Here is a 14299-nt window from a genome sequence, read left to right on the forward strand (position 1 = left end):
GTTACTATAGAGCCTGCCTGAGGTAGTTACTAAGGCCTGCCTGAGGCAGTTACTAGGACCTGCCTGAGGTAGTTACTAGGGCCTGCCTGAAATAGTTGCTAGGGTCTGCCTGAGGTAGTTACTGGTCTCTGCTTGAGGTAAGTTACTGGTTCCTGCCTGAGGAGTTACTGGTCCCTGTCTGAGGTAGTTACTAGGGCCTGCCTGAGGTAGTTGCTAAGGCCTGCCTGAGGTAGTTACTAGGCCCTGCCTGAGGTAGTTACTAGGGCCTGCCTGAAATAGTTGCTAGGGTCTGCCTGAGGTAGTTACTGGTCTCTGCTTGAGGTAAGTTACTGGTTCCTGCCTGAGGAGTTACTGGTCCCTGTCTGAGGTAGTTACTAGGGCCTGCCTGAGGTAGTTACTAGGGCCTGCCTGAGGTAGTTACTAGGGCCTGCCTGAGGTAGTTACTATAGAGCCTGCCTGAGGTAGTTACTATAGAGCCTGCCTGAGGTAGTTACTAAGGCCTGCCTGAGGCAGTTACTAGGACCTGCCTGAGGTAATTTCTGGGCCCCGGAGGAGCAGATTCCAGTGGTCATGAGTCTGCAGAAGCTGAAGATTGTTTGCAAATTGGCATAAATTTATGCTGAAAAATGCTGGGATGTTCCTCTGAGGTGGTGAACACAAATTATAAGGGAAGGAATTCATTGGTCCAACACAACTTTTGCCAGCGCTATGCTGACTTCACTAATTCCCAGGGGGTAGATGCCCAAGCTGCTTGCTACCTACCTGTCTGGCCTATACAGTGTTTGTCAGTGATATCAATGAAAAACACCCAGAGTCTGCGCCCTTCAGGGAGCCAACATGAATCTGTGTTCTGCCTTTAGAAGTGACATTACGGGAATGGATTTCTTCCCATTTAATTTTTGTGTGTTGATGTGCTTTGAAGAAATGGCAGGAACAAAAGTCATGCTGAATCGAGAAAAAAGGTAACAAGTTGACTGAACCCTCACTAAATGCATCGCTGCAAAGAATGGTCAGTTGAAGGTTTTTCAAGTAGCAAAATATGGCTGTCAAGCATACTTATAGGAGGAACTGCCTTTAACCCTCAGAGTAACGCCAGCCAGGGACACTGGGTTCTAAATTCCCTGTCAATTCTGCTTTCAAACTTAACTCTCTGTATAATGTTGCTGTCAGTTATCAGAATAAAATTCTGTCTTTATTCCAGACTTTTCCAAGACCAGGTGTTACAGTTGGACAAAAAGGTGATCCAGGTTACTCTGGCTCTCCTGGAGAAAAAGGAGATCGCGGCCCCGCAGGTTACATTTTTTCATTACCAGTGAATAACGTGAACAGCCTTTCCATTGGGAGTTTTTCTTTACGATGCCTTGGTACTAGCCTCTTGCATCTTTTCTTACAGGCTTTCCAGGACTGCAAGGACCACAGGGTCCTCCAGGTGAGGCACAGAATTGTTACAGCGCGGAATGAAGCCATTCGGCCCATCATGTCCACGCCAGCTCTCCCGATGGGCAATTCCCCACAGTGCCATTCTCCTGCCTTCTCCCCATAACCCGGCAGATAGTTTCTTTTCAAATAACCACCTGATTTCCTCTTGAATGCCTCAGTTGAAGCTGCCTCCATCGCATTCTCAGGCAATACATTCCAGACCCGAACCACTCGCTGGTGAAAATCTTATTTTCTCACATCGCTTTTGGTTCTTTTGCCAATCATTTTAAACCTGTGTCCACATGTTTGTGTGATCCTTTTATGAGTGGGAGCAGTTTCTCCCCATCTATTCTGTCCAGACCCCTTATGATTTTTGAATACTTGTAACAAATCTCCTTCAGCGCCTTTTGTCCAAGGGAAGGAGTTCCAACTTCTCCAATCTGTCTTCATAGCTGAAGTTTCTCATCCCTGGAATCATTCTCGTAAATCTTTTTTGCACTCTCTCCAATGCCTTCACTCAAGAATTACTTTTATCATTCAAAAGGGAGTTGCAATCCAGAACTCTCTTCTCCCAAAGGATATGCATGTCAAGATACAGAGCTTACAAGGCTGAGATCAATCGACATTTTGTTAGTACATTCGAAATACAGGCAGCTCTTGGCATCCAGCCCTTCAACCATGCTCTCGCATTCACTAAGATTATGGCTGATCTCCAACTCAACTCCAACCTCTGCTGCCATCAGACTTTTGAATGGACCTACAATATATTAAGCTGATCTTTCTCTACACCCTAACTATGACTGCAACACTTTAATCTGCACCCTCTCCTTTCCTTCTCCCCTATGTACTCTATGAATGGTATGCTTTGCCTGTATAGCGCAAGAAACCATACTTTTCACTGTATACTAACACATGTGATAATAATTCAAATTAAATCAAATCCTGCCTATAGTGTGGCGCCCAGAACTGTGCACAATATTCTAGCTGAGGCTGACTTAGTGTCTTATACAAGTTTAACAATACCTCCTTGTCCTTGTACTCTATGCCACGATTAATAAATCTGTATGCTTTATTAACCTCTCTCTCAACTTGTTCTGCCACCTTTACTGACTTATGCACATTTCCACCCAGGTCTCTTGTCTGGCATTTCCTTTCAAGTTGAACCTTTCATTTTATATTGTTCCTTCGTGTCCTTCCGATCAAAACGTTTCACCTCTCATTTTTCCACATTGAACTTTTGCCACCTATCCGCCCATTCCACCAACTCCACCACGTGCTTCCGAAGTTCCTCACTCTCCTCCTCACAGTTTACTTCCAATGCAATCACACAGATTTAAACACAGCCTCAGGATAAAGCATCAGCCATTTAGGACTAAAATGAGGAGAAATTCCTTGAACCATGGAACCATAAAATCCCTACAGTGCAGAAAGAGGCCATCCAGCCCATTGAGTCTGCTTTATCTCACCGAAAGAGCATCCCACCCAGACCCTGCCCTCTGTCTTATCCCCTAACCCCGCATATTTACCATGGCTAATCCGCCGAACCTGCACATCTTTGGACACGAAGGGGCAATTTAGCATGGCCAATCCACCTAACCCGCACATCTTTGGACACTAAGGGGCAATTTAGCATGGCCAGTCCACCTAACCTGCACGTCTTTGGGTTGTCGATCTCCATAAAGGGTTGTGGATCTTTGGCCCACAGGGCAATGGATGCTTTGTCGCTGAACATATTCAAGGCAGAGACTGATAGATTGTTGAACGCGAAGGGAATGAAGGAAAATGGGGATAGTGCAGGAAGTTGGAGTTGAGTTGGAGATCAGCCACAATCTTAGTGAATGCTAGAGCATGGTTGAAGGGCTGAATGCCAAGAGCTGCCTGTATTTCGAATGTACTAACAAAACATTGATTGATCTCAGCCTTGTAAGCTCTGTATCTTAACATGCATATCCTTTAGGAGAAGAGAGTTCTGGATTGCAACTCCCTTTTGAATGATAAAAGTAATTCTTGGATGTAAAGTAATTCTTCTAACCCTCATTTTAGAATTAGGTCCCTTTGTCTTAACATCAATGGGTAGCCCAAGTAAATAGAGCTCGAGAGACACACCATGGAGTACCAAAACTGTTTACTTTTCTCTAAAGAAAATGCCATTCTTTGTCTCCAAGCCCTGATAATGTTTGTTTTCCTAAACGTTTTCCTTTCCCCTTGTCTTTTATACTAGGTCAGTCCGGTGTCGGACCACCAGGCACCCCCGGCTTCCCAGGTGAAAGAGGTCCGAAAGGGAATGAAGGTGTACCTGGATTCTCACTTCCTGGACCGCAAGGACAGATTGGTCAGCCAGGCCCCCCTGGCCCTCCAGGCTTTCCCGGACGTCCAGGGTCTACGGGTAAATTTGCTTCAACCTTGATTATAAGTTACACAGGGCTTGGAATAGCCAGCTCTAAAAATCACAAGTGGGTTCGACACGTCGCAACATTGCCTGTCAGAAAGGAAAAAGCTTCCAAATTGTCAGTACATCCTCAGGACGGGTCGCCTACGGCCAATTAGTTTATTTTAAAGTCCGGTCGTTATTTTATAGTCAAAATAAAAGGTTGCCCATTTATGCGCAGTATTATCCTGCAATTGGCAAATGAACAACCAGATAAAAGGTTTTTCATTGTGATGGCTGTTTAAACATTCTGTGCTCTTCAGATAATAGCAGGTGAACGTCTGTTTTATTCATGGGCTGAACTAGCAAATGAGTCCTCCGATAAACATCACATTCAAATCAGAATAGTGCAGCACGGTGGCACAGTGGTTAGCACCGCTGCCTCACAGCACCAGGGACCCGGGTTCGATTCCCGGCTTGGGTTACTGTCTGTGTGGAGACTGCAAGTTCTCCCTGTGTCTGCGTGGATTTCCTCCGGGTGCTCCGGTTTTCTCCCACAGTCCGAAAGACGTGCTGGTTAGGTGCATTGGCCACGCTAAATTCTCCCTCGGTGTACCCGAACAGGCGCCGGAGTGTGGCGACTAGGGGATTTTCACAGTAACTCCATTGCAGTGTTAACGTAAGCCTACTTGTGACACTAATAAATGAACTTCAAACTATTACACTGAAGCACCAGCTTAGATTGGTGTTGGACAACCTAGGCTGGTGAGTGGGCCGCATGAGTGGCCCTCCTTCAACTCAGTGGTCCGCAAGATTGAAATCAGCCTTATTCATTAACACGATCCTATGAATAAGATTAAATACATTTCAAAAACCCCGAATATTTCATAACGAGTTATAGAAAATGCGTAATCATTTATATGTTAATAGAACAGTCATCAACTTCAAATGGAAAAAAGCAAAAGAGGTAGTTACACTTTGGAGGCAGAGGGAGCCCACAGCTCTCACAGTCAATGTTGTGAGCAATCAGCACGCGTCTCACTTCTCTCACGCTTGCTTTACTTGCGTATCACTTCAGTCACATCGGTAGGAAAACAAATTATGCCAGTGGAAATCAGTGGAATGTGGCAACCCTGCGCATGGACAAAGATCTACAAAATGTCTCATAGGCTGTAGGTGGGCCATATGAGACTCCCAACTGCAGGTTGCCCACCGCTGGCTTAGATGATGTACTCAGGTTTTTTAAAAAATTCATTTATGGGATGTAGGTGTTGCTGGCTGGCCAGTATTTATTACCCATCCCTAGTTGCCCTTGAGAAGGTGGTGGTGAGCTGCCTTCTTGAACCGCTGCAGTCCCTGAGCTGTAGATACACCTGATGTGGAGATGCCGGCGTTGGACTGGGGTAAACACAGTAAGAAGTTTAACAACACCAGGTTAAAGTCCAACAGGTTTCTTTGGTAGCAAATGCCACAAGCTTTCGGAGCGCTGCCCCTTTGTCAGGTGGAGTGGAGATCTGCTCACAAACGAGGCATACAGAGACACAAACTCAATTTACAGAATAATGATTGGAATGCAGTCTTTACAGATAATCAAGTCTTAAAAGTACAAACAATGTGAGTGGAGAGCGCATTAAGCACAGGTTAAAGAGATGTGTATTGTCTCCAGACAGGACAGCCAGTGAGATTCTGCAAGTCCAGGCAAGCTGTGGGGGTTACAGATAGTGTGACATGAACCCAAGATCCCGGTTGAGGCTGTCCTCATGTGTGTGGAACTTGGCTATCAATTTCTGCTCAGCGACTCTGCGCTGTTGTGTGTTGTGAAGGCCGCCTTGGAGAACGCTTACGCGAAGATCAGAGGCCAAATGCCCATGGCCGCTGAAGTGCTCCCCAACAGGAAGAGAACAGTCTTGCCTGGTGGTTGTCGAGCAGTGTTCATTCATCCATTGTCGTAGCATCTGCATAGTTTCCCCAATGTACCATGCCTCGGGACATCCTTTCCTGCAGCGTATCAGGTCGACAACGTTGGCCGAGTTGCAAGAGTATGTACCGTGTACCTGGTGGATGGTGTTCTCACATGAGATGATGGGATCTGTGTCGGTGATCCGGCACGTCTTCCAGAGGTTGCTGTGGCAGGGTTGTGTGGTGTCGTGGTCACTGTTCTCCTGAAGGCTGGGTAGTTTGCTGTGGACAATGGTCTGTTTGAGGTTGTGCGGTTGTTTGAAGGCAAGACGTGGGGGTGTGGGGATGGCCTTGGCGAGATGTTCGTCTTCATCAATGCCATGTTGAAAGCTCCGGAGGAGAGGACAAACACGGGACACGGTGGACAGAGTACCCTTCATCGTCCAGTACTTCCCTGGAGTGGAGAAGCTACGGCATCTTCTCCGGAGCCTTCAACATGTCATTGATGAAGACAAACATCTCGCCAAGGCCATCCCCACACCCCCACTTCTTGCCTTCAAACAACCGCACAACCTCAAACAGACCATTGCCCACAGCAAACTACTCAGCTTTCAGGAGAACAGTGACCACGACAGCACACAACCCTGCCACAGCAACCTCTGCAAGACGTGCCGGATCATCGACACGGATGCCATCATCTCACGTGAGAACACCATCCACCAGGTACACGGTACATACTCTTGCAATTCGGCCAACGTTGTCTACCTGATACGCTGCAGGAAAGGATGTCCCAAGGCATGGTACATTGGGGAAACCATGCAGACGCTACGACAGCGGATGAATGAACACCGCTCGACAATCACCAGGCAAGACTGTTCTCTTCCGGTTGGGGGGCACTTCAGCGGTCACAGGCATTCGGCCTCTGATCTTCGCGTAAGCGTTCTCCAAGGCGGCCTTCACAACACACAACAGCGCAGAGTCGCTGAGCAGAAACTGATAGCCAAGTTCCACACACATGAGGACAGCCTCAACCGGGATCTTGGGTTCATGTCACACTATCTGTAACCCCCACAGCTTGCCTGGACTTGCAGAATCTCACTGGCTGTCCTGTCTGGAGACAATACACATCTCTTTAACCTGTGCTTAATGCTCTCTCCACTCACATTGTTTGTACTTTTAAGATTTGATTATCTGTAAAGACTGCATTCCAATCATTATTCTGTAAATTGAGTTTGTGTCTCTGTATGCCCTGTTTGTGAGCAGATCTCCACTCCACCTGACGAAGGGGCAGCGCTCCGAAAGCTTGTGGCATTTGCTACCAAATAAACCTGTTGGACTTTAACCTGGTGTTGTTAAACTTCTTACTGTAGATACACCCACAGTGCTGTTGGGATGGAGTTCCAGGATTTTGACACAGTGTCAGTGAAGGAACAGTGATCCATTTCCAAGTCAGGATGGTGAGTGAAGTCCTGAAGTGAGGCTTGAATATACATCTTTCTGACATAGGGACAGGACTACCATCAACTGAGCCAAGCTGACACGTTCCAGGTGCAAAACTGAACTGGCAGAAGCCTGACCTGAGGAAAAGTCCAGATAGAAGTCCAGAGAGTGCAAAGAAGGTTCACTTGGATGTTGCCTGGTCTCAAGGATGTTGGCTATGAGGAAAGCTTGAATAAATTAGGATTGTTTTCACTGGAAAGACAGAGGCTGAGGGGAGACCTGATAGAGGTCTACAAAATTATGAGGGGCTTTTTCTCCAGCGTGGAAGTGTCAATTACAAGGGGGCACAGGTTCAAGGTGAGAGGGGGAAAGTTTAAGGGAGATGCGCGGGGGAAGTTTTTCACGCAGAGTGGTGGGTGCCTGAAACACTCTGCCAGAAGAAATGGTGGAGCAGGTACATTGGCAACACTTATGAGGCATCTGGATGGTCCATGAATGGGGAGGGAATAGGGGAATAGAAGGATACAGTCTGAATAAGGGCAGAAGGTTTGTTCTTTAGTTTAGCTAGAGCATCATGATCGACACAGGCTTGGAGAGCCGAAGGGCCTGTTCCTGTGCTCTACTTTTCTTTGTTCTATTCCATCGATTGTTGATCGTGAATCTGCTTTAGTTGAAGATTAAAAGTTAAGCAAAGATGTGGTACTTCTTTTTGAGAAGAAAGAATGGGCGATTAACCCTATGCAATTTGTTCAAAGAGTAAAGAAGCCAAGAAATATTGAAGGCAGCTAGGAGTTGGACCAGAGATATACATGCACATATTGAAGTAAAATAGCACTGAGCAAAGAAAAAGCAGCCCAAACCAATCACCCACAGCACTAAAATATCCAACTCGAATTTAGGCATGGCTGAAAGTAAGAAATAAAGCCAGAGATAAAACAATGCAACTCCCTAAATGAGCTGTTGGAAGTGTGGGGGAAATTTCAATTCTTCTGTAACTCTATTGATCGAACCTATCCTCCAAAACCATGCAGTATTGCATGGTGGTACTTAATCACTTGTCACACTGCCATACGACTGCCTCCTGTTGTAAAATGACTATTAAAGATCTTTTATTTCTAATATAGCAATTCTGCAAAATGCATTAATTACAGAGAATTGCATAGAAACAAAGAAGATAGGAGTAGGAGGAGGCCACTTGGCCCTTCGAGGCTGCTCCGCCATTCATTACGATCATGGCTGATTGTCCAACTCAGTAGCCTAATCCTGCTTTCTCCCCATAACCTTTGATCCCATTCACCCCAAGGATTACCCATGGAATATACAGCACATAATCAAGCCATGTAGCCCAACCTGTCCATGCTAGCATTCATGAACCACTTTAAACCCCTCCCCATCCTTCCTTTGTAACCATATCAGCATAATTCTCTGCTCCCTCCTTATCTAACTTTCTCTTAAATACATCTATACCATTCACATTCACAACCTGAGCCTGTGGTAACAAATCCAGCATTCTCACCACTCTTTGGGTGAGGTTTTATGAATTAGCAGTTTGACTTCACAGTGGCTTTCTGAAATTAATGATATTAAAGATTTTGCCCTTCTCCTACCTATCTCCTACCCTACCACTCATAGGTCACCACCAGCCTTCACCTTTTCAAAAGAATAGAGACACAGACCCAGCCTGCTCATCCTTTCCGAATAAGTATAGCCTCCGGTATCATCCTGACAAATCTTTTTTCATTTGGTTCAGTCCTCTATATCCATCTTATCCCAGTACAACTGGTAATTCATATCCAATATGGATACTTTATTGGTTACTTCCTTATAACTCAGCTTGTAAGGTGTAGTAAATTGCAGGAAAGAGTTGTGCAGATTTTGGCTGGCGCATATATAATGGTCTGTTCGATGAGTTTTCAGTACAAGGGTGATTTTGTATTAATCTGCTTATTCCTTTAGTTCCTGGAATTGGGACACAGTGCCTGCCAGGACAGCCAGGGTTACCAGGACAACCAGGATCACGCGGCTTCCCAGGAGAGTCAGGACTGAAAGGTAAGACTTCTTCCGTGTGCACGTGCCTCTGTGACAGTAGTCACATGTTGCATTGCCCTAATCAGTAAGCTTCTCCCACAGTAAGCCTCTGTTGCCAGATTAGATCACTCTATGGTATAGTTAGATATTGTGCAATAAAAAGTAAAATGCATATATGCATGTGACGGACTATTTCTATGTTTCTAGAAATCGTGAAATTGAGACATTTATGTCTTGTGATAAAACCCATTTTGATGAAGGTTATCACTTGATTACTGTCATGTTTACTGTGTCAGAAACCTATGAATAATACACAGGGTAGAATTTTCCTGTCCTGCCGGCCACGGGAATTGCAGCGGGCGGGACAGGGCCTTGCCAAATTCCGTTGACCTCAGGTGGGATTTTCCGGTCTTGGGGCGATCGCGGCCGGAAAATCCCGCCCACAGTCTGCTATGTGTTACTGACATGGTACCGCAACTTGGCCATAGTTCGAAACAATTCCTTGTGATTGGAGCTAAGGACATCCATTCCAAATCGTTTGGAAAACACAATCTATAATTGATGAACTGTGATATCAAGATGTAGTGACTGGATGGGTGATTCAGGAGAATAATCACAACTCGTACATTTTGTACTTTCTTTCCTTTCCCACTGAATAAATCAAAGGTTGGACTTATTATTGCTAATAATATGTGCATTTCACTGTTAAGTGCGTTGTTAGAAAATGTTTGGATGCTAAGCTTGGACGAGGGACGCCGGGGGCCATGCTCATAAGCATTGAAACAACTACTGTGCTTACTGTTACACACAGCAATGTTCCTGCAAGGTTAATTACCTGCGACGATTCAGCGCATCAGTTCCAATGGCCTGTAATGGTCGGCAACTTGTGCCTTGTAAAATCCTTTTAACATGTCACCTCAAATAGGTCACACCACCAGTAACTAAACACACTTCACCCAATAGTTCAAAATACTTTTCTACATCCAAAGATGTGCATGTTAGGTGGATTTGTTATGCTAAATTGCCCCTTGGTGTCCCAGTATGTGTCGGTTAGGGGAATTAGTGGGATACATGTGTGGGGTTATGGGAATAGGGCCTGGGTAAGATGCTTCGTTGGAGAGTTGGTGCTGACTCAATGGGCCGAATGACCTCCTTCTGCACTGTAGGAATTATATGATTCTAATCCAAGTTCTGAAAAGACAGAGGGCGGGATTTTACGGCCTCGCTCGAACCGAAACCCCTAAAGTCCCGCCTGAGGTCAACGCACCATGTTCCGCCCCTCGCCCGCTCCAATTCCCGTGGCAGGTGGGGTGGTAAAATTCCGGCATGAATCTCTAATTGGGCTGCTTTGTTTAGTTCAATTGGACAAAGAAGGCATCATGTACTCACCAATTCACTCTTCCCAAAGATTAATGTGTGATATGGAGGAAGATCTTCAAGAGCATAGCAATGGTTTTAGAAGTGTTTTTACATTATTAATGCTTTTTTTTTTCTGCCTTCGAATTTGTAGGTGATAAGGGAGATACTTGCAGTAATTGTTTTGGAGGTGTCAATGGTTTTCCTGGTGTGCCAGGACCCCCTGGACCACATGGTATTCCAGGTAGGACAGCAGGACCATGAGGACTTACATTATCCAGTTGGATTAGATAACATTGACCCTTTAGAGATATTGGATTAATGTTGAACAGTGCAGAATATTGACGCTGTTTAAAGGCGAACTCTTCATTCATCAACTTTTTTCCTTGCTCCCTTCTGCACATCAAATATATTGCTTAGGATGCTCTTCCTCTTCCCTCCATTCTTAAGATTATAAGTATTAAAATCTGGACCGATCATTTGCTCTAACTCTGTTCTTTCCCACAACTAAAACTTTTCTTATTTTGATTTGCCTTTCCACTGTGGCCTTTCGAAGTCTAAGCTTGGAATCACCTAATTATTACTTCAGGATCTGCCTGTCTCCTATACTATTCCTCTCACCTTTGGTCATGTCCTGCAGTTTGGACCTTTGTTCTTCACCTTGGGTTTGTGGAAAAAATATTTTATCATTTATTTTTAATATTTGGCCTTCCCAGTAGTCGGCCTAAATGTTATTCATTCACGGGATGTGGGCGTCGCTGGCTGTGACAGCATTTATTGCCCATCCCTAATTGCCCTTGAACTGAGTGGCTTGGTCATTTCAGAGGGCATTTAAGAGTCAACCACATTGCTGTGGGTCTGGAGTCACATGTTGTCCAGACCAGGTAAGGACGGCAGATTTCCTTCCCAAATGGACATGAATGATCCACATGGGTTTTTGCAACAATTGACAATGGTTTCATGGTCATAATTCGACTTTTTATTGAATTTAGATTTCATCATCTGCCATGGTGGGATTTGAACCGGGGTCCCCAGAGCATTGATCTGGGTCTCTGGATTGCTAGTCCAGTGACCATTCCATTATGCCATCACCTCCCCTATTCCAGCAAAGTTGCCTGCTGTGTGAGATTTGTACATCGGGATCCAGTGACTCTAACAGTGAGCACAGAAACAACTTAAAAGCAACCAAAATTACAATATCTTTTTAGTTACTCTTGGATTTTTTTCTCCATGGATTTTAGGTAAACCAGGATTGCCTGGAATGAAAGGAGATCCCGGATTACCTGGTCCGATTGGAACTTTGGGACCATCTGTAAGTACTCAGTGAGGCGATGCAGATTATCAAACGTTCTGCCAGAAGAGGTTAAGCAGAATTTCACTGCCTGCAATGTAAATTTGGAGGTTGATCCCATTGAGAAAAAGGGCCCCAGGCAAAACAGGAAAAAGAGAGACAGATAAATAAAAGTAATAGGTTCTCAAAAAAGAAAGGCTTTACACATTTGTGCATTGCACATACTCCAGGCGGGATTTTCCGGCTGTAGAGGCAGCTCACATAGGCAGCCGCCAGGATATTCCGGTCCTGGCGTTGTGCGTGGCTTGCCCATCCCCCTTCCTGGGGAACCCGCTGGTGGGAAGGGCCGGAGAATGTTTCAACCTTAGTTTTCTGGATTTTAACCTTGGATGCATGTTCTGCATTTCATTAACTCAGTGTCATAGATTCTTCAGAATTAAAGCTTTGGGTTGTCCACCTTCTGGCCTCTAAAGACTGTTATCCAGTTCTTAATGAAAATGTCGCTCATCACAGTTAGATACTTATTCTGTTTTCCTCACATTCTAGGGGTCGCCGGGCCGTCCTGGTACTCCAGGAGCCCCTGGCCCAAAGGGTGACCGAGGAGATGGCTTTGGTTTCCCAGGTGCGAAAGGCGATCGAGGGAGTTCTGGTTTCCCAGGATCCCCAGGACTTCCAGGACTGGATGGCACTCCAGGGAGAGATGGCGTGCCAGGCCCACCAGGTCCAAAGGGTGTACCTGTAAGTAATCCATCGTCTACCTTGGTACTGGTTGCTAAATGAAAGCGGGTAACAATGGGTGTGCTATGCCGGGGTGGGGGTGAGGAGGCGGGTGGGGGGGCGCGGCGGGGGGGGGGGGGGGGGGGGGGGGGGGGGGCGGGTGGCAGGGGGGGGGGGTGGAAGTTGAGAATTTTTGACTGTGTCCAGTTTTGGTCCTTCCAAATGGTTGGTTTGATGCAGAGATTTTGGAAAAGATCCACAGAGGAATGATGCATAACTTATAGAACCTCAGCTACTTAGGCTTAAGGATCTTGGTCAATTTATTTTAGCGAGCGTAAACTTATAGCCAAAACGTTAGACATCTATAAAACAATTAAAGGGCCCGACAGCTTCCTTTTTGATGGATTATTCAGTTTAACATGTTGAGGAAGGCAGGACAGCATGAGTTTAAACTACACACAAGTAGGAATAGACAGGATGGTAGGCAGCTCTTTGCCCAGAGAGTTGTGAGCCTCTGGAATGTATAGCCAACTGGTGTGGTGGGGGTTGACTCTTGGTACACCTTCAAGGGGGAGCTGGAGCAGTTCATGACTGCGGTAGAGATTGCATCATAGAACCATAGAATCCCTACAATGCAGAAGGAGGCTATTTGGCCCATAGAGTCTGTGTCAACTCTCCAACAGAACACCTTACCCAGGCCCAACTCCCCTCCCGCCACACAACATATCACCGTCACCCCGCACATTTACCATGGCCAATCTATCTAACTCTCTAACCTACGCATCATGGGAAACTAAGGTACAATTTAACATGGCCAATCCAACTAAGCTGCACATTTTTGGATTGTGGGAGGAAACCGAAGCACGTGGAAGAAACCCACGCAGATACGGGGAGAATGTGCAAATTCCACACAGACAGTGACCCAAGCCTGGAATCAAACCCAGGTCCCTGGTGCTGTGAGGCAGCAGTGCTAATCATGTGTCATCACGCCATCCATGTTGAAGGTGGCAGTCCATGGAATCTCCTGGAATGGTTTTGACCAGCTGAGTCCTTTTCCTTATTGACCATAGGGTATTTCTTTTTTTTGCCTCTTCCAAGAGATGTAATGGCTGTAGGAGGAGTGTTGGTTGGGGTGGGTGGGGAAGGGGTTGGGGGTGGGGTGGAGAAAGGGGCCGGGGAAGGGGGTGTCGAGAAACTTTTAGCCATGGTGCACGTATCACCATGGTGGGAGCAAGCTTTGGTGGGCCAAAAAGTCCTTTCCTGACAATCAATTTCCGATGGTCATATCAGCACAAGGCATTGCTCTCAGAGTGGTGCCTGAGTATTTACCTAAGTTAGGACGCACTTGGAATATAGTGTTCAATTCTGGTCACTACACTACCAGAAGGATGTGGAGGCTTTGGAGAGGGTACAGAAAAGATTTACCGGGATGTTGCCTGGTATGGAGAGCATTAGCTATGAGGAGAGGTTGGAGAAACTTGGTTTGTTCTCACTGGAACGACAGAGGTTGAGGGGCGACCTGATAGAAGTCTACAAGATTATGAGGGGCATGGACAGAGTGGATAGTCAGAAGCTTTTTCCTAATGTGGAAGAGTCAATTACTAGTGGGCATAAGTTTAAGGTGCGAGGGGCAAGGTTTAAAGTAAATGTACAAGGCAGGTTTTTTACACAGAGGGTGGTGGGTGCCTGGAATTTGCTGCTGGGGGAGGTACTGGAAGCAGATACGATAGTGACTTTTAAGGGGCATCTGGACAAATACATGAATAGGATGGGAATGGAGG

At 45.9% G+C, this 14299-nt stretch overlaps 1 protein-coding gene across 2 annotated transcripts in view; it reads left to right on the top strand.

Annotated features, from left to right (window-relative positions):
- The window catches only part of col4a5 (collagen, type IV, alpha 5 (Alport syndrome)), a 267143-nt gene that overhangs the window by 163220 nt on the left and 89624 nt on the right, over positions 1-14299 (top strand). For both annotated transcript variants that reach the window (XM_078211888.1, XM_078211889.1), the window contains 7 exons: positions 1202-1292; positions 1394-1429; positions 3641-3805; positions 9083-9175; positions 10665-10754; positions 11752-11822; positions 12348-12539. In XM_078211888.1, coding sequence (XP_078068014.1) covers positions 1202-1292; positions 1394-1429; positions 3641-3805; positions 9083-9175; positions 10665-10754; positions 11752-11822; positions 12348-12539 — 738 coding nt within the window. The remainder of the gene's footprint in view (positions 1-1201; positions 1293-1393; positions 1430-3640; positions 3806-9082; positions 9176-10664; positions 10755-11751; positions 11823-12347; positions 12540-14299) is intronic.

This window comes from Mustelus asterias, chromosome 4 (assembly GCF_964213995.1).
Source record: "Mustelus asterias chromosome 4, sMusAst1.hap1.1, whole genome shotgun sequence".
NCBI lineage: Eukaryota > Metazoa > Chordata > Chondrichthyes > Carcharhiniformes > Triakidae > Mustelus > Mustelus asterias.